The 24,276-nt window shown below is 51.0% G+C and overlaps 1 protein-coding gene across 2 annotated transcripts in view; it reads left to right on the forward strand.

Annotated features, from left to right (window-relative positions):
* Nucleotides 1-24,276, forward strand: part of UPRT (uracil phosphoribosyltransferase homolog) — a 183,367-nt gene that overhangs the window by 100,224 nt on the left and 58,867 nt on the right. For both annotated transcript variants that reach the window (XM_086918403.1, XM_086918404.1), the window contains one exon: nt 1,485-1,646. In XM_086918403.1, coding sequence (XP_086774529.1) covers nt 1,485-1,646 — 162 coding nt within the window. The remainder of the gene's footprint in view (nt 1-1,484; nt 1,647-24,276) is intronic.

Here is a 24,276-nt window from a genome sequence, read left to right on the forward strand (position 1 = left end):
GTCGTTCTTCTTTGACCATTCAAGATGGTTCCGGATAGACGATCAGCTCTTTAGAGGGTATGTTGCAGGTAAGAAAGGGAAGGCCTTGCAGAAACGAACCATCTCAAGATGGATAGTACTCTACTTAAACATCTGCACCACATTGGCCGAATAGCAAGCCCCTGAGGGCTTTCATGCTGTTTCTTCCAGAGCAAGGTTGCGACCACTGCATTAGCTCACAGAGTCTCTGTCCTTGACATCTGTTAGGCAGCAACGTGGGCGCTTTTACACGTTCACAAAGCATTACTGTATAGATGGGTATGCCCATCATGATGGGCGCTTTGCTTGTTCGGTCCTGCCAGGCTTCTTGGTTTGATTTTTTTTTCGCTTACCCACCTTCAGGGACATATTGGTTGAATATTTATTCTAAGGTTAGGAATCTGCTGCTAGAAGTCTCTATCAGACAAAAAAAACGACCTGCCTTCGGTAGCCCCATTTCTGATAGAGACTCTAGCTACAGATTCCTTACCGACCCTTCCAACCTCCCCACTCTGTGAACCTTTTCAGTAGGGCCACCCTTATAAGGGTCTTGGCAATCCACACCAGTATGTCAGCACATACCAGTATTTCAGCATTCTTTGTTGCTCCACGCTTCTGGTGTAGAAAGTCACAAAAAGAAACTGACACCAGCATACTGGAGTGGCACCTATATATGCACTGCGCGCATGACTTCTGGCGCAAACAATGCCGCTGACCCGAATGACGCCATCTACCGGCGCGCAGGGGTACTGCTTGAAAATTTATAAATCAAGTCTGATGCCTGGGGAATATTCTAAGATAAGGTACCTGCAGCTACATAGTGTCTACCAGATAAGGCATTACCGAAGGCAAGTAATTTGTTTGTTATTAGAACTAACAGGGACTGTAATTGAGCGTTTTGCAGACCGATTCTTTGTCATGGCCTTGTTCTTTCCATGGATGAAAACACCTTTCCTAGTTGTATCTCTAATGTTTCACCTTGCCTGTTAGGGTTTAGATCATGTAGAACCTCTTAAAGCTTGTGAAAAGTGTATCCAGTATATCTGTGGTATGTTCCCTACCCCACCCTTTGATTCTTGTGCGGTATTCATATCTTTGCTTGTGTGCGAGGATTTGATGGTCCTGACAGCTCATATATCAGAGAAGAACATCCTTCTTTGTGTTGGATTGGATTTTGTTCAAAACCTTCTGTGATGGTGTTACTCTCTTTAAGATTTTGCAGCACGCATGCCAGATCCCATTACCTTCATCAAGGTAAATGTTGTTGCATGAGATACCTGGTCACTGTTTGGTAATCCGTAGGTTGACCAATATGTCAATAATAAATGAAACATTTATAGACTCAACATTCCACAGTTCCACTATATGTCACTAGTATGGAGCCATAAATCCATCAGTAGAGTCTAATATTGGTCAATTATATATATCTAAACAGTAACTGTGTGTTTTTAATGTTTCTATTACAGGTGAGGCAATGGAACAGGGACTCCGGGACTGCTGCCGATCCATCCGTATAGGGAAAATCCTCATTCAGAGTGACGAGGAGACGCAGCGAGCAAAAGTCTACTATGCCAAATTCCCCCCAGATGTTTACAGGAGAAAGGTTCTCTTGATGTACCCAATTCTAAGTGAGTCTCCCCTCTGTGGATCCTGGAGTTGTTGATTGAGATGTGGAGTAAAGTGTCATAGTAAAAGTGTTCTGATTGCATGATGCACATTAAAGAATGAGTGCGCCCTTTGTGAAGCATCTTTTCTCAAAGATCAAGGCTCATTTGAAGGGAAATACTAGTCTTTATTATATGTATTGAATGACACCTGCTTTATTGCTTTTAAAATGTTATGAAACAGCACCACTTTAAAAGACATTACCCTACAGGCTAGTCCTGGTCCCACTTCTTACTCTTTGAGGCAGGGCTTCACCCTAGAGACTTACACACTTTCTTCAATACTTTAAAAAATTCTCTCCCCTTCAAATATTTTTTCTTGCTGTAGGGTTCTCCTCTTGATACAAAACCCACCACTGAATAAACGTTTTTGTTCTAATAATCACAGTTTCTACTCTTTGAGGATTCATCTCCCCTTTAAATGGTTCTCTTTGTAGGATTCTACTCCATCCTTGTGATTTAATGAAAAGAAAAGTGACTAGTGTACGATTTAGCTCGTTTCAAGGTAATGGATGTAATTTTTTATTTTGGGTTCCTTTTTGCAAAATGAAATTCTGCTCCTTCAGTTAGACAGGGTTTACATGCTATGAACTAGCCTGTACTCTAGTTAGTATGGGAACACATATAGGTTTTAGTGTTGTTTTTGTCATTCTGGTGAATGTGTATTGTCTCATGAATTTACCTTCCCTAGAATAAATTAATAATTACATTCAATAAAAAGAAATGTAAAAAAAGGTATTGGTCATGCAAGGTCAGGTGTATGGTCTTAATTAGTTGTTATCCTTGCAACAATTAAGTTGCAGGAAATGCACCATGAATAGAGGTTTAAAAAACTGCAGCAGTGTTTTTCTGGGATGAATTTTGGAAGCAGGACGGGGTTAATCGCTTTAATTTTTGACGGATACTTATAACCACAGGCTCCTCTACCCCTACAGCTAGATAGGATCCTGAAACTTTTCCTGCAAGAGTCCCTGCATGCTGACTACCAATGCCATCTGACTCCGCAGTGGCTCATCCTGGCTCTGGAAGATAAAGAAGTCACCCTTGCACACTGTTAGTTCCATTCTTTTTGCACCCTTTGATGCAAATCCAGAGCTGTTCTCCTAAACATTTGTCGGTATTCAGACCCTAAAAAACAATTGCAAAAGTGTGCAATGTAGAAAAAGTCCCCTCTGAAGACTGCAGGCTTTAATCTGTGCTGCACTTTCCGAAAACAGGTTTTGGTCACAGATCTAGACAAAGCCTGCCGTTGGTGCTTAGGTTCCAAGCACGACTTAAAACCCCATGATGAAGCCTAAGGCTATCGGGGAATGTGAAGTAAAACTATATGTTGCCTAACACAAGAACCGTAGTTGGCCACAGTTGCAGTTCTAGGCCCTCTCCTGATCCAAGTCCTAGTCACTGTTCTCCGGTAGGTCCAAGACAAAGTGAAATTTAAATCATGATGCAAGCACAAAATAGACCGCGGTCTAAGGATCTGACTCCGCCACCAACATCTAACTCCATTCCCATTTTATAGTTGAACTCAATGTGCCCTGAATGTCCTGGGCCATCGTGGTCTCCGCAGCAGGGGAGAGGCCTTCATGGAAGTGAAGCTGCAGCTTTTTTCCGACTAGTCAGTTCTTCTATGGAGTGCCTTTGGTCTCTGTGGATCCGCCTGGCATCCATTTGGAGCTCAGCTCACCACCTACTTGAGAATTCTATGCCTATGCCTAGCCTCTTACCAGTGCCAAGCCTTGCCACCACACCTTTGCTGAAGAACACACCAGTTCCGGATCAGACCCCAGTGTCAGTTTGAGATCAGCAGCATAGTTCTGCCAGGTCTCGACCTGTGTCATGCTGTGCAATCATCAAAGCCAAGCATTAAGTTTGGTTAGACTCTCCTATGAAGCCCTTACCTCAACGTCAGTTTGGCACTTGACTGGAGCCTATGTTTGGATCGGATTCTGATTCAGGACATTCAGTGTCTTCCCCTTGATGTAGATGATGATGAGGAAGTGAACTGTTTGCTCCTCTCTAATTACTCTGATGCTGCTCGATAGATCTGCAAATTGCTAGTGGCCTTGACACCACTCCTGAGATTGAGCTGCACTCGTTATTTAGTACCTCTACTAAGTACGACACCTCTTTCACGATGGAAGTTCGCAAAGCTGCTAGATTTGCAGTCGCCTTCTGTACAGACTACGCTGAATTTGCTCACAGAGATTGAGCAGCTAGTCTTCAACTTCTAAACCATTGTTGCCCTTCAATGAGGCCATAACGGAGGCCTTCAAGGCAGCCGGGTCCACGCCTTGCTCAGCACCTCAAGCTGACCTAATCACTCTACACTAGCCTTCCGCAACAGGAGACCCTCCAGATGTTGGAGGACCTGTTATTCATAGAAGATTGGACTCATTTTTTTTTTAAAGTCTGTTTTATTGAAACTCTTGGTATACAAGTACAGTTTGTTATGTGCATAACTCAAAGGGGAAACAACAATCGGAGTGGTTCGTACAGTATCTAAGCAAATACAGTCGATGGTTAGAGGGCCGATAATTGTACATATACATATAAAATCACCACTTATCGCCTCATGGGTGGGCACTGCATGCGGCAGACCATTCATTCCAGTGTCTTGTCTCGGTGTGCCTCGCAGTGCTGTTCCCACCTGGACATCCAATCCTGCCCGCCCAGATGGGTAGCTTGGTGTCCAGCCTTCCCCCCGGTGTACGCAGCCTTTTGATCAGGAGTGAAGTGTGGTGATTCCCTACAGGTTGAACAGCCATCCAGGCCCGACTCCGGGCGGCATGTATGAGTGCTGTGGACAACTAGGTTGGTCAGGATGTCGGCACCATGGGGTGGGAGGCCTCGGCAGTGGTTTGCCTATGTGCTGCACTCCTACGTGTGGTCTTTGTATGCTAGTAGTGAGGGTGCGAGTAGGAAAGGCAGGTCTGGTGTGGTCAACTGGGGGGCGACCTCTGCCGTGTGTGTCGCTATTCCGATCTAGGGAAGAACAGGAAAGAGAGTGTGGGTGCAACGAACCTAAACTCAGGGGGGGGGGTGCTGCAGTGTGGGTCTTGTCTCGTTGGTTACGGGCGGAGTAGCCTCATAGGGTGCTACTCCGTGGTGCTCGCAGGAGGGTGTTACAAGTGGTGCGTGATAACTCTGAATCCCGGGGTGGGAGTGCGTTAGCGGAGTCGCCCGTGTGTGTGCAGCCCCCACCGACAGGTGAGGGGGAGGGTGGGGGGGGGGTGCAAGGGGCGGAGCGGGTGGGGAAGCGGGGGGGGAGGGGGGACCAGGGGGGTGGGAGAGTGCGGGCGTGGGGCGGAAGGGGGGAGGGTGGTGGACCACGGGGGCGGCGTTTCTCGTTCATCTGCGCGCGGCCCTCATTACTCCCCTTCCTCACCACTCCCCCTCTACATCACCCCCCTGTCATGGCAGGCCCTGGCGAAAGCTCGAAGGAAACCCTCCCACATCTGGGCTATCGGTATGGCCCTCCGCCCCGCTGTCTCCTCCCTGCTTAGTACCGTGCCCTCTGCGGTCGCCCAGTAGGTGAGGGAGGCACCCCAATGTTTTGTCAGCGGTGGTGTTGCTGCTTTCCAGTGACGGGTTATGAGTCTTTTGGCAGTTATCAGCCCTAGATCCCAGAACCTCATATGCGGTTTGTTGTGTTTCGTCCTGGCGAGGAGGCCCAATACACAGGTGTCCCAATCGTGTCGAGCACTTAGCCCCGTCCCTTTCGCCAACAGTGTGGTGACATCATGCCAATACGTCTGTATTTTGGGACATGCCCATAGCATGTGTAGGAGATCCGCGTTCAGTAGCGCGCAGCGTGGGCATTTGGACGTGTCCAGGCCAAAATAACGATTAATCTTGTCCGGGGACAGATATGCCCTGTGTGTTATGTAGAACTGTATGATTCTGAATCTCGAATTGCGGGGAATGTGTTGTGGCCCCTCTAAAATCCTTTCCCATTCCTTATCCGACCAGTCCTCCCCCCTGTCCGTGGTCCACTTGTCCCTGAGCGACCGCAGGGAGCATGTAGTGTGGGATCTCAGCGCCTGCGTTAGCCAGTGTACGACGTGTGTGCCCGCCCCCATTACGTGCAGGTACTGTATTAAGAGGTGTGTCTCAGGTTCCGCTGACATATCTCCCCAGTGTTCCGTTAGGACCCTCATCATTGATGCATGCGTCAGGAATTGACCCGCTGGTAGTCCTGGATTCTCCACTAGCCCCTCGAACCGCACCAGGGCCCCGTCGTCATAGAGGTCCGCCATCGTTTCAAGTCCCACCTGTGCCCAGTCTTGCAGGCGCGCTGCCGTCACCACTCCTCCCGGTCTGGGTAGTCCCTCCAATGGTAATGCTGGGGCGTAGGGTGTAGTGTCCCTGGTTAATGTCAGTGCACGCTTATAGCACCTCAGTGCCACCGCTACATGTAGTTGCGTCTCACGCGTCGCGCCTCTGAGGGGGTGGAACAGTGCGAGAGCCTCCGCATGGGTCAGTGCTGGGGTTGTTGAGGCCGTATCGCTTAAGTTTCTGCCCGCGAGCCACGCTACCACCCATTGAAGCTGTGCGGCGAGGTAGTAATGCTCGTGGTTCGGGACCGCTAGTCCCCCCGAGGCCGTCGGAGCATATAATTTTTTCAGGGCCACCCTCGGTCTCCCCGCATTCCATATGAGGGTTCGCGTTAAGGTCTCCAGGTCTTTGAAGACCCGGGCTGGGACAAATACCGGCAGGTTCGAATAGTAGTACAGAAGTCTGGGCAAGACTATCATTTTGGACAGGGTAATCCTGGCCGGGACATTAAGCGGGAGCGTGCCCCAGAATCGGATTTGTGCCCGCAAGGAGTTTATGGCTCGAACCAGGTTGCCATCCAGTATATCCGCCGCGTTCCTGTAAATGTGTATGCCCAGGTACTTAAAGGTGCCGGCATACCACGTCAGCGTCGTGTCTCCTAGCCGTACTACGCATTCTTGCATATCTGGGTGAAAGGGGAAAACCCCAGACTTACCCCAGTTGACCCTTAGACCCGAGTGCGCCGCGAATTCGCAGAGGGCACTGCTGAGTTCCGGGGGTATCCGCGTCAGGTCCCGGACGTAGAGGAGTAAGTCATCGGCATACAAGGAAACCGCGTGCTCCCCGTCTGTCAATGGAATGCCCCACTGGGCGCCCTGCATCCTCAGAATCTCCGCCAGCGGTTCCATGGCCAATGAGAAGAGTAGGGGCGATAACGGGCAACCTTGTCGCGTGCCCCGCCTCACCTGTATAGCATCCGAAATCAGGCTCCCTATTCGGACCCGGACGGTGGGTGTCTGGTATAGGAGTCCCACCATTTCCAGATAGTCGTCTCCCAGACCAAATTTTTGCATAACCGTTCTAAGGTACGGCCACTCCACTGAATCAAATGCCTTTTCCAGGTCTAATACTATGCAACCCGATCGTGGCCAAGGGTCTCTCGCGTACTCTTGCACCCTGAATAACCGGCGGATATTGAGTGATGTGCTGCGTGTGGGCACGAACCCGTTCTGGTCAGGGTGGACCAGGAGGGGCGTATATTGGGCCAGTCTCCTCGCTAGGGTGGAGGCTAGTATTTTATAGTCTGTGTTTAGGAGGGCGAGTGGCCTGTATGAGCCCATAAGCGTCCCCTCCTTACCCGGTTTCAATAGGGAGATCAGTGTGGCTTCGTTCAGTGAAGGGGGCAGGGAGGAATCTTCTAGAGCCGTCTCATATAGTTTAACGAGTTCAGGAATCAGGAGGTCCTGGTAGGCTTTATAAAACTCCGCTGGGAGTCCGTCGGGGCCAGGGGACTTGCCGTTCGAGAGCGCTGCTATGGTCTCCCGGAGCTCCTCAGGGGCGACGGGTGCCGCGAGGATAGCTCGTTGGGCGTCGGTGAGTGTCGGCAACGTCAACCGACGGAGATATTCCTCCGTGTCCGGGGCGGGTGTGGGCAGGCAAGAGCGATACAGCGCTCCGTAGTGAGTAGTGAATGCTCTATGAATCTCTGACTGTGTGTGCAGGGGCGTCCCAGTCGCATCTAGCACCTTTGTGACTGGTTTCGTTCGGTCTTCACTGGCGACGAGCCACGACAGCAACTTTCCGGGCTTATCTCCCCTATCATGTGTGCGCGCCGCATGAGCCGCAAAATTCAGGCATCGGAGCCTCTCCAATAGTCGTTCGTGGGTCGCCTGCGCGTGTCGAAGGCCAGTGACATTTCCTCCCGTCGAGTCCCGCTCATGTCGACTCAGTTCCTCCTCCACCCTCAGTAGGTCCCTCTCCACCTGGCGCTTGAGGTTCCCCTGTGTACCTAAACACTGCCCCCTAATGACCACCTTAAACGCCTCCCATTCCATTTGCAGAGAGGTGGCCGAGCCTGCGTTGTCCTCAAAGTAATGTACTATATGTGCAAACAGTGAGTCTCGGAAGGGCGCGTCTAGCAGGAGGTCTGGTTGCAGCTTCCAAGTGGGGACAGGGGGGCGGGCACTCTCCCTAGTGATGGTTAACATATGTGGGTTGTGGTCCGAATGTGTCCTGCCCATGTAATGCGCGTCCGTCACTAGCGGGAGTAGGTCATCCGTGAGCATGAATCTGTCTAATCGGGTGTGTAGAGTGTGGGCTCCCGAATAGTACGAGTATATCCTGGCCGTGGGGTTCCGATGGCGCCACACATCATGCAAGTTCCAGTGTGAGGCCCAGGCTATAAGAGCTTTCATGGCGCCCACTACCGGCGCATTGGGTAGCGGTGGGAATGAGCGGTCCAGTGTGGTGTCCAGTACACTATTATAATCCCCTCCCAGCACCCAGGGGACCCCATGCCAATGAGCCAGTGTCGCGGAGACCGTCTCGAGGAAGCCCTGTTGGTCCGTGTTAGGGGCATAGAGCGACGCCACCACCAGTGGTCGCCCGTCTAGGCGCCCCTTCACCGCCACAAACCTCCCCTCCTTGTCTATGTGGGAGTCCTCTACCTCAAACGGGAGCCCCGGTCTGATCCATATCAGTGCCCCTCTAGCGTAAGAGGAGAACCCAGTTGCATAAATCTGTCCGCGCCATCGCCTGCGCAGGGTGTGTACCTCAGGGGCTGTTAGGTGTGTCTCCTGGAGGAGCGCTATCTGTACCTTGTGTCTCTTTAAGTAGGAGTAAATCATGTATCTGCGTGCAGGTGTGTGTATTCCGCGTACATTCCAGGTACATAGTACTACTTCAGCCATCAGCATACAACAATTCAGTCACACCCACTCTCCCCCCCACACCAAGCGCCTCCCCAAGGAGCCCTCCACCACCCAGCGTCAGAGCATCCTCAGCTTTTTTCGAGCAGCACCCAGAAGAACCCAGTGAGCACCCCCATAGGTCATGTATGCAGCGTTGCACAATAGGGAAAGGGGGGGTAAACATTAACTGGGGGGAATACCATCGGGTCGGTTGCCAAACGTGCAGCCGTCCAAACTTTTTGCAAAAAGTACGAACAGTCCATGCTGGGGGGTTGCTGCCCATCGCGCAGTCCAAGTGCCCAGTGAGAGTTCGTCGAGCGTGAAGGCGTGAGTACCCTCCCAGGGGGGTGTGAAGTATAGGCCCGATCGGCCATCCGGCCGGCCCACTGGCTGGTTAGTAACATGTCCAGTAAGTCATGGGGTGTCTGCCCCAGCTGAGCCTGGAGCCGTTAACTATCGCCCACCTATAGGGACCCCGCAATATAGCGGCCCACGTGGCAAGGGTGCCACCGGGCAGCTGCTCCGTAACAAGTTACTGCAAACATGACATAGTCCCAACTTACTGCGTGTTCCGTGTCTGTCTCCACCAGGCCTCACTGCGTCTTTACCTCTATCACTGGTGGCCCCGTGGCATGGCACTCCTCCATTAGCCAAACAGGTCCGATGTCTGTGGGGTGATGTCGGGCAGCCCATTCGAGAGCTGCGAGTCCGGGAGTCCATAGATCGCTTCGTCGTCGCTTGGCGATACTCTGGGGCTGTGGGCAGGCGGGGAGCGTTGTGAAGGGGAGCCGCTGAGCTCCGAGACCATTCGCAGAGCTTCCTGTTGTTCCCTGCGCACCTCCTCCTCTGGTGGGCTCGCGCTGTGTTGGGTGCTGCTGGCCGCTGGAGAGGGTGACCTAGCTCCACGTCTCCTGTTAGACCTCCTGCGTTTCCTTGGCCTGTCCGGGCGTCCCGGCCTCCTGGTGTTTTTATCCGTCCCGTTGTCCAGCCAGGCTTCCACCTCCTCCGAGGAGTCAAAGAAGTGCGTTTTCTCGTCCGCTACCACCCTGAGTTTTGCTGGGAAGAGGAGGGAGTACGTAAGTCCCAGCTGTCGTAGTCTCCGCTTCACCATTAGGAATGATTGTCGTTGGCGTTGCACCTGGATCGTGTAGTCTGGGAAGAACATTATATTCGCGTTCTCAACCTGTATGGTGCCCAGTTTCCACGTCTCTCTCAGGACAGCATCCCGGTCCCTGTAATTCAGGATACGGAGCAGGAATGGGCGCGGGTTGGAGCCGGTGTGCAGTGGCCTTGACGGGACTCTGTGCGCCCGTTCCACCACGAAGTGCGGTGAGAGGGTACCTTCCGGCAGCAGGGTGCGTAGCCATTCTTCTACGTGGGTGGTCGGATCCTTGCCTTCCCATTTTTCGGGCAAACCCACTATGCGGACGTTGTTGCGTCTCGCCCGCCCTTCTGCATCCTCTGCCCTGTCCTCCAGGAACTCCACCCTGTTGAGGAGATCTTTAATCTGCTTGTCTGACTGGGCAACCCGAGGTTCCATGCCCGTCACCGTGGATTCCAGGGTTTTGGTGCGCTCAGCCAGTTTCTTGTGATCTTCCTTCAGGTGCGTTAGGTCAATGGCGACTCCGTCTATTTTCGCCTCCAGGGACGTCCGGGTAGACTGGATGGAACTTTCCAGGCGTTCCATGGCTGCCAGCACCGAGTCCAGTTTAGTCGCCACCGGATCCGCGTCCGTTTGCTTCTGCGCCTTATCCATTTTTCCCTTTTGGGACGTGGTCCCCGTTCCTGTGCGTTTTCCGGCACCCCCGGACATGGGCGGGCGGTGGCCTTCGGGGGACCCCGGCGAGGCGTCGGTTTGTGGTCGCGGTACTTGTCAGAGCCACCGGCTGGGGTTCCGGCAATGTTCCTAGGTCGGGGAGTGAAGGTATGACCACCTCGGAGTCTCCCGTGAGGTCGGACGGGTCGGATTCCGGCCCAGGCAACGTGTGGCTCCGTGTCGCTTCTGCGGCGAGGCGTAATTTAAGCTCTTCGTTGACTCCCCGTTATGTCGGGCGTCTCGTTATGTTGCGGCCTAGAGGGCGCCGAGATCCTGTGGCGCTCAGCTGCGGCGCGTGTGGTGTGCAGTAGGTAGCGTCTTCCTGCGGCGTCCGCCACACCTAATAGTCCCTGCGGACCCGTGCACGCGGCCTGGCTGCCGTTAGCTATGGCGGATGGGGTGGGCAATCAGGTTCCAGGTCTCCCAGGTGGTCCGCGGCTTCCGCCGGCTCTGCTCCACCAGTGCCTCGTGGTGCGTGCTGTAGTGACTGCCTGCGGAGCCCCCCCTGGGCGTTCCGCTGCTGCCTGTTCTTTGGGCCCGGTATGTGGCGCCGCACGGGATCAGGTCCGCGTGTTCCGCGCTGCCTTGAGTGGCGGATCTACGCTCAGGCGGGCGCTGCGCTCCCTGCGCCTCGCGTCTTGGCACTCACCGTGCAGGGCTGGTCTCTGACTTGGGGGGGTGTTCGGGGCCTCTGGTTGCTGCCCTGCCGGAGCCCGGAGGGTGCAGCCCCTCGGGAGTCCGAGCGTCACCTGGATCCGCTTTCTCCAACCCCGGTCCGCACCTGTGACGATGGGCGATGGGGGATGGGCACCCCTCCGCTCCTCGATCAGTCGCAACAGTCCAGGTGGCGGTCACGGCCCCCCTGCGGCGCCGCACTGCGCCGTCGGGACGCCTATGTCTTCTGTGGCCTGTCGGGGGTCAATGACCGATTGTGTGCCCTGGCGTTGCTGCCGTTTGGTCGCGTCTCCCCAGGGTCCCGTCCGCGCGGCCCTTACTTCCGGTTACAGCACCGGGCTTCCCTGTTGGATCTCGCCGGCGCCGTGAGCACCTCCTCGGCTGCGTCGGCCTCGCTGGTGCCGATGCGGTCTCGGGGCTCGTTGAACTCCGAGTTTCGGTCCAACGCTGCGTGGGCACCCCACGGTCACTCGCTACAAATCCTGGCCGGCCAGGCGGTGAATTCCACGGATAAATTGACCCCTGAGTGGGGGATCACACTGGAGCTACGCTAGGGTGCAGCCAGTCTCGCTGCGCGCGTAGCCACGCCCCCCATAGAAGATTGGACTCATAACACCCCTAGGCATTTCGTGTTGGAGTGTTGTCGTCTAGCCCTAACAGAAAATTATTTCGAATACAATGGAGATCTATTTTTGCAATGCCATGGCACTTCCATGGGCAGTGCTTTTGCCCCTTCAGTGGCAGGGCTCTATGTCAGCCAATTTGAGAGCCATTTTGTACTAAATGATACCAACCCATTTGTATCCAGTATTTTGTACTGGAAACGTTATATAGACGATATCCTACTAATCTGGCACATAGATAAGGATCTCAGTCTATTTATCGAATGGCTCAATGGGAGAGATAAGTGGCTGAAGTTCACCTCTACTTCGAGCAATATCCGACTCGATTTCCTTGACCTTACAATCTTCACAGAAAATGGCAAAATTGAGACTAAAACATATACAAAACCAACGGCAAAGAACAGTCTCCTATCTTACAAAAGTTATCATCCTAAGCCCCTACGGGACAATTTGCCTTACAGCGAATTTTTAAGACTCAAGAGAAATTGCAGCAAAAAAACTGATTATGAAGCACAAGCACAAGAATTAAGCCAAAAAATTGAGAGCTAGAGACTACACGCCAACCACCATCTCCAGATGCCGAATAAGAGCAAAAAACCAACCAAGAGAATGCCTTCTCCAAATCAACAAAAAAGAACCCATCCCTGATCTAGTAACGTGTGTCACCACCTACTGTCCTGCGACATATGAGATACAAAAACTGGTCAACAAAAATTGGCGCATTCTAGCTACTGGTAAACATGACTGGCCGAAACCCAGATTTGCCAACAAACGTACAAAAAATCTGAAAGATTTATTAATACATACACGCCCAGTACAAGTGCGAAAGAAATCTGCACAAATGAGAAATATGGATATGATGCCTGTTACTGGACATTACCCGTGTGGTACCTGCTTAGCATGTAAACTTACAACCACCACCAAAACTCTACAACTCACAGCATCTCTCAGCGGGACCCAAATACAACACACTAATTGTAACTCTACTCACGTAGTATACATGATATGGTGTCCATGCGACAAAAAATATATAGGAATGACCTGTAGAAAAGTCAAAACAAGAATTGGAGAACACAAAATTAACAACAGACTTAAGAAAAACACCACAAAGTTGTGTTCCCATTTTATTGAAGTTGGCCTTGACTGTGAAGACTTAAGGTGGACAGTCCTGGAAACACTAACGGACAAGACCTTTAATGCCGAAAGAATACTGTTCGAAAAAGAGCAGAGATGGGTGGACCACTTGATGACACATATCACGGGTTTAAATGATAATATTCCATGGCATCAATTTGCGTAAAACCCTTGTGTAACATATAGAATATCATGACTTATCTGTCTATTTAACCATTGGTACCAGTGAACCAGTTCTGATATTTTCCCCAAGTAATATCTAATTATAAAACCTTCCATCTAACTGTATGAACTCCACAGTGTATTTAATCTCTTATAGATAAACGGGCATAAATAGATGATATCTATTATTATTATTATTATTATTATTATTATTATTATTATTATTATGTTTCTTATATAGCGCCAGAATCGACCCCCGAAGGGGTATCTCCGCGCTTGCCTTGGGAACCCGTCCGGGCTTTTCCCTGTGAGATAGCCCCTACAGGGCAAATCCAAGGTGAAAGCCAGGCATCCCGCCGTGGGGTGCCGTTGTGGAGATTAAGCAAGCTTAATGCCCAGAGTTGCAGAGTGTGAACCCATGATTAGGTCGGGCACCAAAGCGAGAATTATCGAGTCCATGGACATTTGAGCTCACGACCCTGCCGCGTCGGGAATTGAACCCTGGTCCAGGGTCTGACCTCTGCTTCAGGGTCTGCCTGCTCTAACCAGTGAGCCACACTTCTCCATTTGGGATCAAAAGAAGAATAGGAATAATGGCCCCTGTCTATTTTTATTTTTTCTTCTTTTTTATTTTAATTCCCTTCTTTTTCGTCCTAAAAAATTGTGCTGACCTGACATTCTCTAATTGTCATATGAGTATTCTTTAACCCTAGGTCGCGTAACACGATGACATCTCAGTGTTGTAATCACCTTAACACCTTGGCTGCTAGGTGTTTTCCCCTCCTGTGCTGACTTTTTTTGATTATCATTGTACTATGACGAGCTCAGCTCGTCATCAGGACAGCTCAACTGTGCCTCATGACGAGCTCAGCTCGTCATGAGCATGGAAGAGGTTAATAAACCTTAGTCCGCTCTCTATTACCTGAACGAACTTTAGTCCGCTCTCCATTTCGTTTGCTTTGAAAATAGTAACAGGAAACGAGCTCCCGGTTTCCAGGGGCAGAGCAAGCACAAGAGACGGAATTTCCCCACGTGTTGGTAAGCAGGGCGTCCAACTTCCCCTTTCAGCGGTTCTAACAAGCGGTAAGACCGATACCTGAAAAACCGGTTTCTTTTTCGCTTCTACCAGCTCGGGACCAGGGATTCCCAGTGTCCCCAGTTGAAGCTTTGGTTTTTCGAAATAGAGGTAAGAATTTGAGCACGCTTGTGGTACTTGTCTGCCCACTTTGTATCAACCACCCGAATGCGTTACACATATGACGCAATTTTCAATGATTTGGTTTTAAGATAGTGATGCTTTGTAATTGCAATTCAATCAACATTATGAGGTTTATAAATGTGGCGGCACCGCCTATTCCGCTAGCACCCATGTTTTACAATTAGAGTCATAGCAAATACGCGGTAAGCTATATATTGAATTAAGATCGTCTTTTAAAGACACAATTAAATACCGCTTGACAGAAAACAAACATTCTACTCACTAGTGGTTTGAAATAGCTACGCTGTATCATGACCTTCAGAAACAACATAGCTTTATCGACATATATAAGCGAAACCTGTCTTCCGTAGAGTACCTCCGAACTTATTTGTCCCCATTTAAGCACCACCTTTCTGAATGTAAGGGATAGTATTGCCCTAGTGATAAATCTCAAATTTGAGAGATATGATAGTGCTGTAAACGCATCCCAATTATGCAAATTGCATCTCTTTCTGCTTTCTTCTTAGAAATCCTGAAACCAGCATCAAACCTTAAAACCAACACGTTTTTTTGAATTACTACACAAGTTGTGTAAGTAACTTATTTGTTGTGTGTGATGTCCGTCCTGACGAATGCTCTATAGACCCGGCTGGGCAGTATGGAGCAGAAACATGTTGACTGTGTGAAATTTATGGTATAAAGAGATCCAATAACTAGATCCTCAAGTTATATCGAGAATCATTTTTAATAACATAACTTCACCTTTTCTATTAAAAATTCACTTATGGTGTAGTTTTTGTTTTTTACTTTCTGTTTTGGGGTGCCCCCCATTTTATATCTCTGGACACTACTACCGAAACAAGGGGTTGCCTCTGGATGAGGCTGGCATACAGCATGTTCTTGGAACACCCAATGACAATGCCGTAACGCGAGTGTGGGGCGGATAAAAGATATACACCGCACTTCAGACACTGCATTTATGAGGGTGTTTCATCTTAGCCTAAGGTTAAGTAGTTACAAGTGTCCATTCTCCTCCTTGATGATTGTCTAATTACAGGTGCCACAGGCCTGTTGGTCTTTCTGAAACCTCATCCAACACAGGAAAGCCTTTTTTGCAGACGTTTGCATCGTCCCTGCCAGACACAGAATCAAAGTGTGTTGACCGACAGGGAAAGAGTCTTCTCCACTAGTTTTTTTCTCGGTCCCTTAATGCTGTTTTCCTTCTGGGGGTGATACACACATGTTCTGTTATGGTGAGCAAGAACTTGCCCACCTTAACAGAAAAGTTAACAAACTCATTTGCTCAGACAGGCTGTGATGAAGTGAATCTTGCGGGCCGGTCTGGACACCACAGATTGCGATTGACACCGGTGTGGAGGTCTGGCGCTATGTCTGAATGCGCGTTACAGATCTTTTGATGACCTGTAGGCATCCCTGATGGATATATCTTTTGATACCTTCAGGCACTTTTCAGAGCAGATGTGGACTTAGCCAAACAACATCCCACTCCTTAGGTCTGTTGTCTCCGGTACACGAACTTCCCCAGCGGTACTGAAAATTCCAGGACTACTCAATGGGCTTTTCCAGTAGTCGGCCGCAATGGTGCAAACTGTCTAGCAACCCCCTGAGCATTTTTGCAGCTCTAGGTGTTAAGATGTTGGTAGAGACCATCACCTTTAGCAAGGGCAGCAGTCCTCCTCCTCCTTACTTACTGCGACATCCGCAAAACCTCTCTTATTCTCCCTCCTGAGCCAGTACAGGGCTGGATTAGCTTTGACTGTCTGTCTGGCACACATTTACCTCAGTCCCGTTGGTCTTGGAGGTTGTTTAGAGTGGTCCCTCCCTCTTGTTTTCATTTTCACTCCTCATGTTCCTGCTCAGACTTTGGCAAATCACGCCACCATTCTCTCACAGGACGGACAGAAACTGCTTGCCAAAGGGGTAGTAGAGAGAGTCCCTGACGTCTGTGTGCTTCGAGTTCCAGAAAAGGAGTAGTAGACAGGCTTATTCTATCAATCCTGGGAATGAAGCCACCAGGGTACTTCAGCATAATTTTTAATGTAAGTAAGGTGAAACAATACTGTTCGAGGCATGTGGGCACCTGAATTCATATCTGTGCATAGATTTCCGCCTAGTGTTGGGTCCGGATGATTGCACATTGTTGTCCTGGAAGAGTCTTCGAAGTATCACGAGATAGGTGGCTCCTCCCCTGGACTACAGTGCGCATGGGCATCCTCTCCATCCCCAGATTGTTTTTTTCCGCCATTGGGTTCGGATGTACTTTCTCGACTCCAGTTCGGAAACTTTGTTATAACTCTTTACTAAGGCCAAAAGGCCTTCGGGGCGTCGGTATTGTCTCGTTCGGTGCCGGTTTCTTATCCAGTTCTTTGAACCGGACGTCGAAGGCAGTTTTTCACTTTCAACACCAAAGGCCCAAACTACGACGACGATGGATCGGAGCCCGTTCAAACTGTGCCCCGTCTGCAATTCGAAATACCCTCACATTGATGTGCACCCAGTGTGCAATAAATGTTTATCCCCGGATCACGACGAGGCCAGTTGTATGGCCTGCTCGAAGTTCCGCTCAAAGAAGACGCTTAAAGTTCGACGCGCAGCAAGACAGTCAGCGCACAGCGCCGACGAAGAAGAAGATCCTGACGAGCAGTCGGACCCAGCGTCGGAGCATGACTCCAACTTCGATGTGGACGAACAAGATGAGGAATACGTCCATGAAGAAGATGTCGTCGAGGTAGGGGACGACGATGAGGCCATCGGGGCCGTCGATGACGACTCCAGTGATGAGCCAGGCCCAACCGCAGTAGCGGGGCCTACTACTGACAATACGCTCCCTACGGCTCAGGTCGAGGCATCGCTGAAAGCCCTTAGCCAAGATCTTTCTCAACATTCTATAGCCCCGCGTCCAGGCCAGGCTAAGAATACTTCAAAGGAGCCATTGGTCGATCTTTCAAAATCGAAACCGAAAGCAACGGAGCCAAAAATGAAACCGAAACTACTAAAAGTAGTCATCGAATCGACGTCGACGCCAGTCAAGTCGAAGACTGTCGGCGACCCTTCGGCGTCAAAAGGGAGCGTCGCCTCGAAGACTGGGGCGCCGAAGCCAAGCTTTGCAGTCAAGCACGTCACCTCAAAGCAGTCGGCGTCGACGTCGGCGCCCAAGCATGGCGACAAGATCAAAGGCCTCCAAACCAAAAAGGCTGTCGAGCCGAACATTTCAGCGCTCAAACCGCTACTGGGCAAACCCCTCGAGTCGAAGACCAGAGCCGACCCGAAGCTGCAGGTTGCATCGACGCCAAAGGCCGTGCATGCTACTGTGAGAAGTTGGCCTGATATATGATGTTTCCAATTCTGGAACCACCTTGTATCAGTCCAAACAACCCTTATGGTGTCTGGTTGTAAGTCAACCTTATTAGACAAGCTATCTTAATGGTAGCATAGACTAAGCAGCCTTAAAGGCTAAACTCAAGAGGTCGTGTTAAGCGAGCTGTTTTACCAATTACAATCCTGTAATATCAAATGAAAGGACACCACACAAGTATATATTATAAAAATATATGTGTTTATTTATAAAATAATCCCCAGTACTCTTTATGAGCAAAGGGGCACAAGCGTTAAATCAAAAGCACAGTATAACATATGAAAGTTGCACAATTATGGATGAGGGCGGGTGGCCACTCAAACCATATATTAAGAAAGTGGTATAAGAGCTACCAATCGAACAGTGGTTAGGCCTAGGGCCTAGGGAATCGCTGGGAGCAGTCGGGACAAGCAATGCTGAAGTCGGGAAAAGCCCGCGGGATTCGGGTGCAGCGCTTAAAGCACACGCATGCACCAATGTTAAGTCAATGGTGCGTAAAAGTTACACAAATAGAGTTTAAGGACACTTCCGCTGAACCTAGAAGGACAAAACTTTAGACACAGGCCCTAGAGGTGTGTACCAGTGTGGGAACACCGGCGTTGCTGTGTTACCTCACCCACAGGAAGCGGGTGCATAGGGTTGAAGTGGCGTCGGGTTTCGTCACGCAGGTTTTTGGTGCTTGAAGCTGAAGATGCTGCAGGCGATGTGAAGGAGAAGTGTCCGGTGTGATCCAAGAGTGGATCACAGTCGTAGAGTACCTGAAAGCAGAGGGGACAGAGTCTGGGTCACTCAGCAGTGACCAGGGTGGAACCAGGACGGAACCAGGCAATGTCGGGCGCAATCAGGTGGTTGTCGAGGAGCGTCTCTCTGCTGCCACGAGGGCTCTGGGGCATCTGCGACGTCCAGGAGCGGGTCACGAGCTGTCCCACGCAGGCTCTCACCGTCGGCGCTGTCGGCTTCAAGATCGGAGCAAACAACACTTGGCAAGAGCAATCCACGCAGGACTGGAAGATTGCTTCTCACTCTGACCAGGAGGGTCAGAGCGGGTGCTCCTTTTCAGAGGAGCTGGTGCAAGTCTGGAGCAACCAGAATCGCAAGTCGTATTTAGGTTTTCGCCGGCACAGGGGCCACAAGCCAGCTGGAAAGTGACCGGGCCAACGCGTCGAGCCAAAGAAAGCAGAAGGGCCCCACGCAGCACTCGTCGAGTGTAGAGGGGTGAGCTTCGGTGCAAGAGTGGCTCAGGGTTGGGGCTTCTCAAACCCCGGTGTACAGCTTCGAGGGTCACTCGTGGGCTGCACAGTCAGCGTCTCGTGGTCTTTTCAAGATGGCGTGCCCCACGCTTCCGGTCGTCTCCACGGGTCTCAGCTCTGCAGGGACTGTGGATCGGGCTGTTAGAAGGCAGGCAAGCTTGATCTCGTCGATCTGTCGCTCGAGTTCCGGCAGGAACTGCAACAAAGCAGACGTCGAGGTGCTGGATGGTGCCTGTTTGCACAGGGTGGTCACTCCTTGACCACAAGGGAGATTCTTCAGTCTTCTACGTTGAGTAGGATGTCGAAGGGTCCAGAGTTTCGTTTCAAATGTTTCATCAGGATTATCTGAGTGCGTTGGCACTGCTCCCATTCTTATTCCAATCTAGGGGGCTGGATTACCTGCTAGGTCCCCTCCTATGGGTGGGACCCAGGAAGGGGGTGGATACACCCCTTTCCCTTTGATCCAGGCCACGCTGGGACTCGGGCTGCTGTGCCCCAGAACCGGTTTGGCCGGATTATGCAAGGGGCAGCCTTGTGCTCCCCAGGCAGTGTCTGGTTTCTTTCAAACCTCCCTGCTACAATCCACTATCTCCTGTCTGGGGTGGTGTGACACCTCCCTGTGACAGGAAAGCCTTTGTCCAGGCCTCCTGTGATGAGTTTCGGTCGGCAGCAGGAGGTCAGACTTGTGTCTGTGGCAGAAGCATCCATTTTGTGGATCTGAGGCTCTTTTTAAAGTCAACCGCGTTTTAGCAAAGTAACATGTCGTCTCCCTCTAGAGGGGTGGAATGCTACCCCCGTCGCCAGGACTGGCGAGGGGGTAGTATTCCAAATCGTATGACACCTTACACGACATGTTTTGATAAAGCCAAACCAAAGTTAACATATAACCGCGAGGATTATAATGCACTTAATAGTATATGGTATGGCATTATCCCGGAACAGCTTAGGGAATTGGTCCCGACAGCTGCAGACAGGCTCAGCTCATGCTAGAGCACCATCTCACATAAAACCAAGCACTCTGCCTCCAGGATTGTTAAGGCCTGCCATAGGAGTGACTGATAGGTATATATGTGTCCAGTTAGGTTTAGATATAGGCATACACCACCTTGCCCCAGCTGAGTGATCAGCCAGTTGTGTCAATTTTGGATAGCCAGCCAGGGGTGGCAAAAGATATGCTGCAGCCCCTGGTAGGCCTTGGATGCACCTATGCCCTGGGCACCTATAGTGCTCTGTACAGGGGCTGATAAGGTGACCCAAGCCAATTTAGTTATGCACCTAGGGTACATGGAATCCATTTTACCGAGAGAGCAGATAGCCTGGGGCCCTGATTAGCAGGGAACCAGGCCAACTAAGTCGAAAACCAGCTAAACACAAGGCAAAAAATCTGGGGTAACCATAGTCGGGTAGCCACCTTCCTACAGCTACGCACCGTTAGCTTGAGTCGACGCAAGGTAGCAAGCATACTAGTGAGACGCCGAAGCAGCTCGGATCGAACACTACGGCAAGCTCCAAGAAGGTCGGCCCGTCCACAGGCCACCCTCCGATTAAATACGGTCTGCCACCAACGGCTCGAGCCAAACATCTCGAGCACCACAAAGGCACCGACCCATCCAAGACAGTGTCCGCACCTTCGAGGTCCACCCCTGAGGGGGTTGTGTTCCAAGAACCCTCGTACGACAACCAGTCGAAACTCTTCATCGACTCGGAATCGGGCAGGCTTACCATCCATAAACGGAAGATCGCACCTGAACATCCCTTGGAGGCGTACAAAATCCCTCTTAAACGGAAAAAAGACTCGACCACCTCACCAGTTCTCGTTGAACACGTTGAGAGCCATTCACTACAAATGGCATATTCTCCAGCACAAAGCGAGGAGGACATGGGTGATGAATACGGTCAAGCGGCCTTCACTTATCAGGTTGACGCTGATCAGGAAGAACCTCAGCAATGGACTGATGCTGTAGACCCTGATGATCCACAAGCTGCACCAGACACTCAGTCTTACAATGTCAAAACCTCGCCTACTGAAGACACGGCGGCGTTTAACACTTTGATAGAAAGGGCAGCCCTCAACCATGACGTGGAAATGCACGCAGAACCTGTGGAAGAAGATTTCTTATTTGATACTTTCTTCACCTCTGAAAGATCGACAAAAACATTGCCTATGCTAAAGGGAGTCCTCAAGCATGCTGCGGACATTTTCAAAGAACCCACAAAAGCAAGGGTTATCAACCCTAGGATTGAAAAAAAATATAGGCCTGCTCCAGTGGACCCCACTTACATCAAAGGCCAGCTCCCATTGGACTCCCTCGTAGTGGCCAATGCTCGCAAGAGGGCAAACTCGCAAACTAGTGGTGACGCTCCTCCTCCGGACAAAGAATCAAAGATCTTGGAAGCGTCAGGAAAGCGGGTTGCAGCACAGGCTGCTAATATTTGGAGGATTTCAAATACACAGGCCCTATTGGCTAGATAAGATAGGGCCCACTACGACACGCTAGAACAGTTGTTGCAGCACCTGCCTGACGTTTACAAAGAGGGAGCAGAAATGATCATACAGGAGGGGAAGTTAATTTCTAACGCATCCATCAAATGCGCACTGGATGCGGCAGACACGGCAGCTAGGGCCATTAACACTAGTGTAATGTTAAGACGTCACGTCACGCATGGCTACGCATCTCTGGGTTTAAACCCGAGATTCAAACATCTTTGCTCAACCAGCCAGTTAACCCAGACTTCCTTTTTGGTCCCGAGGTGGACACCACCCTCGAAAAAATTTAAAAGGACACAGACAGCAAAATCCATGGGGGCTCTGCAGTCACAGCAGTTTCGGGGCAGTTCCTTTCGTCGCTCCGGTAATAGGGGAGCCTCTAGAGGACAGGCTTTACAGCAAGCCCAGTACAGCAAAGGGAGCACGCAAACCACCTACACAAAGAATACCAGGGGTGGATATCGTGGAAACAGCGCCAAGGGCAGAGGACGTGGTAATAACAATACCAGATCCTCCGCTCCCAACAAACAGTCACGCCTTGTCACTGCCCCCGACCATTTAACACCTGTCGGGGGAAGACTCCAGCAGTTCCTGCCAGTCTGGGAAGGCATTACCACGGACAGGTGGGTGAGACAACTTATCCAATACAGCTATTGTCTGGAACTAACCTCCACCCCTCCCCCCCCCACCAACCCCCAAGGCACCGTCCTATGTCCGCAGAGCACATGCACTTATTGCAGCAAGAAGTACTCTCCATGCTGCAAAAAGGGGCAATAGAGCTCATGCATGCAGAAGAACAAGGTACAGGGGTGTACTCTCTGTACTTCTTAATCCCAAAAAAGGACGGTTCCCTAAGGCCCATCCTAGACCTCAGACCTCTCAACCAATACATACTGTCAGAACATTACAGCAGGTCCTGCCATTGCTCAGTCAGGGCGACTTCCTAGCGACCCTAGACCTCAAGGATGCATATTTCCACATTCCCATTCACCCAAGTCACAAGAAATATCTCAGATTCACCATCAACAATCAGCATTACCAATTCAAGGTCCTGCCTTTCGGGGTCACCACTGCCCCCAGAGTGTTCACCAAGTGCTTAGCGACTGTGGCTGCGCACCTTCGGAGACAACACATTCATGTGTATCCCTACCTGGACGACTGGCTTGTTCAAGCAAAGTGAGCCCAGCAGTGTGCCAGCCACATGTCACGTACAATTCACCTCCTTCACAGTCTAGGGTTCTCACTAAACTACACGAAGTCGCATCTTCAGCCCGCCCATGTGCAACAGTACCTAGGGGCGACATTGAACACTCTGACGGCAACAGCGCAGCCAAATTCTGCCAGAGTCAACAGCATGCAGCTGCTCCTTCAGAAGTTCAAGCCTCACAAATCGCTCCCAGCGCAGGTATTCATGCAGCTGATCGGTATGATGGCCTCCTGCATATTCATAGTCCCGCACGCGAGGCTGCACATGCGTCCCCTTCAAGAATGCTTAGCACAACAGTGGAACCAGGCTCATGGGCATCTAAAAGACCTAGTGTTGGTAACCGGTCGTGCATACAACTCTCTGCATTGGTGGAATCCACAAAACCTTTGCAGAGGACGACCGTTCCAAGAGCCTGTCCCACAGATAGTGCTAACGACGGACGCATCTCTCCAGGGTGGGGGAGCGCATGTCCTCCATTACACTGTGCAGGGACTATGGACGGCGCAGCAGCAAAAGATGCATATCAATCTTTTGGAGCCGATGGCAATCTTCATGGCACTGAAGGCGTTCAAGCTGCACATGTGCAACAAGGTCGTGTTGATCCGGACGGACAACATGACTGCCATGTATTACATCCAAAAACAGGGAGGCACACACTCCCCGCAGCTATCTCACCTAGCCCAGAGCATGTGGAAGTGGGCCATTCAGAGGAACATCTTCCTCATGGCGGAACATCTCCCGGGCAAAGACAACCAGATGGCGGACCTGCTCAGCAGGCACAGTCATCAGATGCACGAGTGGGAGATTCACCCCTCAGTGCTCCAACCATATTTCCAGCAGTGGGGTCATCCAGAGATCGACCTCTTCGCCACAAAGGAGAACGCAAAATGCCAAAGCTTCGCCGCCAGGTTCCCACACCCGTAGTCTCAGGGCAATGCGATATGGATGAACTGGTCAGGCAGATTTGCGTACGCTTTTCCCCCAGCCCCACTCATACCGCTGGTGGCGCGCAAACTGCGCCAGCACTCCATGACGCTCATCCTGGTTGCTCCAACGTGGGCACGTCAGGCTTGGTACACCACGTTCCTGGAACTTTCAGTGGTGCCTCACCAGCGGCTGCGCCTCACGCCCAGCCTCCTCACTCAGAGCCATGGAGACATTCAGCACCCAGATTCGCAACAGTTGAGCCTAGCGATTTGGCTTTTGAGGTCATAGTTTGGCTACCTCAACTTGCCCCCGGAGTGTATGAACATCATCAAGGAGGCAAGGCGACCTACAACTAGGGCGTGCTATGCAGCCAAATGGAAACGTTTTGTCATCTATTGTTCCCACAATGACATTAATCCGCTAGATGCGTCCACGCAAAACATCATATGTTACTTGCTGCATCTATATCGATGCAATCTAGCGTATAGTTCCATTAGGATACATTTGGCTGCCATGGCCGCTTATCTTCAAAACAGACAGCATCTTTCCCTCTT

The sequence above is a fragment of the Lissotriton vulgaris genome, chromosome 4_1 (genome assembly GCF_964263255.1).
Source record: "Lissotriton vulgaris chromosome 4_1, aLisVul1.2, whole genome shotgun sequence".
NCBI lineage: Eukaryota > Metazoa > Chordata > Amphibia > Caudata > Salamandridae > Lissotriton > Lissotriton vulgaris.